Source organism: Lepisma saccharinum, chromosome 1, assembly GCF_977018435.1.
Source record: "Lepisma saccharinum chromosome 1, izLepSacc3.1, whole genome shotgun sequence".
Taxonomy (NCBI): Eukaryota; Metazoa; Arthropoda; class Insecta; order Zygentoma; family Lepismatidae; genus Lepisma; species Lepisma saccharinum.
The window spans coordinates 124,532,276-124,533,157 of record NC_139229.1 but is presented as its reverse complement, the minus strand read 5'-3'; the positions used below and the strand labels follow the sequence as shown (position 1 = coordinate 124,533,157).

At 46.4% G+C, this 882-nt stretch overlaps 1 protein-coding gene across 1 annotated transcript; it reads left to right on the top strand.

The window, feature by feature from the left end:
- The first annotated feature begins 236 nt into the window (after positions 1-236).
- Positions 237-656, top strand: LOC145985519 (uncharacterized). Its single transcript, XM_083119591.1, has one exon. It carries the CDS (start codon positions 237-239, stop codon positions 654-656), a length of 420 nt encoding a protein of 139 aa, XP_082975717.1.
- The last annotated feature ends 226 nt before the right edge of the window (positions 657-882 follow it).

Below are 882 nucleotides of genomic sequence, written 5' to 3'. Positions count from 1 at the left end.
TTCATTAAAGGTCAACGACAGAGAAGTACAAATTTACTCATTTGTTCTAGTCACATTCAATGCATTTAAATAAAAATTCCCCATTACAATCTATTGTTTTCACTAACAATGGAAAAATATTTCCATGGCGACAATGAATGAGTGAGAGTATTGATCGAGAAAATATAAGTCTTGAGCTTGATACAAAGTAATCTTAAAATTCTTTCTTAACGGGTAGAATAGGAAACGGCCATGACATGTCATTATCTGAGTTGCGTGGGTATCCACTAAAGCCAAGACGCTGCAGTGAAGTGAGTTACGTGGACTCCGATTTCTGCACAAAACCTCTGACCGAGTTCTTTCAACCTGGGCCTACCTTGGATCCCTTCAATTCCTTGAAAAAATGTGGACACAGTGCCGACGAGAGCAGAACGGAAATTGACTGCGAGCGTGAAACAACAACCGTGGCATTTAAATATCAGCATGAAGTGGTAATGGCAGCCGACTCACGCTCCACAATAATTGGGCATATTATTTCTCAGACGGTGAAGAAGGTCGTTGAAATCACCAGCTACATACTTGGAACCATGGCCGGTGGGGCTGCGGACTGTCTCACTGGTACAGAATGCTGGCCTGGCACCGTCGGGCGCACGAGCAGACGGACAGAACGAGGCTAAGAGTTTCTGTCGCTTCAATACTGCTTTCTCGAGTTTTCCATGCGTTGGGATGGAGATGACTCGAAAGGTCCGTCGCTCTTCTACGTGGACAGCACAGACTGTCACAAGGGAGGCAACGTGTTCGCTGTGCGATCTGGTTCTTTACCTGCGTACGCTGTTCTGGACTCGCAGTGTGAGTGCGGAATGTCCAGGAGCGAAGCCATCGAGTTGGCAACGAGGGTCGTGT

Coding starts and splice junctions, on each gene's coding strand:
- LOC145985519 (XM_083119591.1), top strand. CDS start 237: ATGTCATTATCTGAGTTGCGTGGGTATCCACTAAAGCCAAGACGCTGC.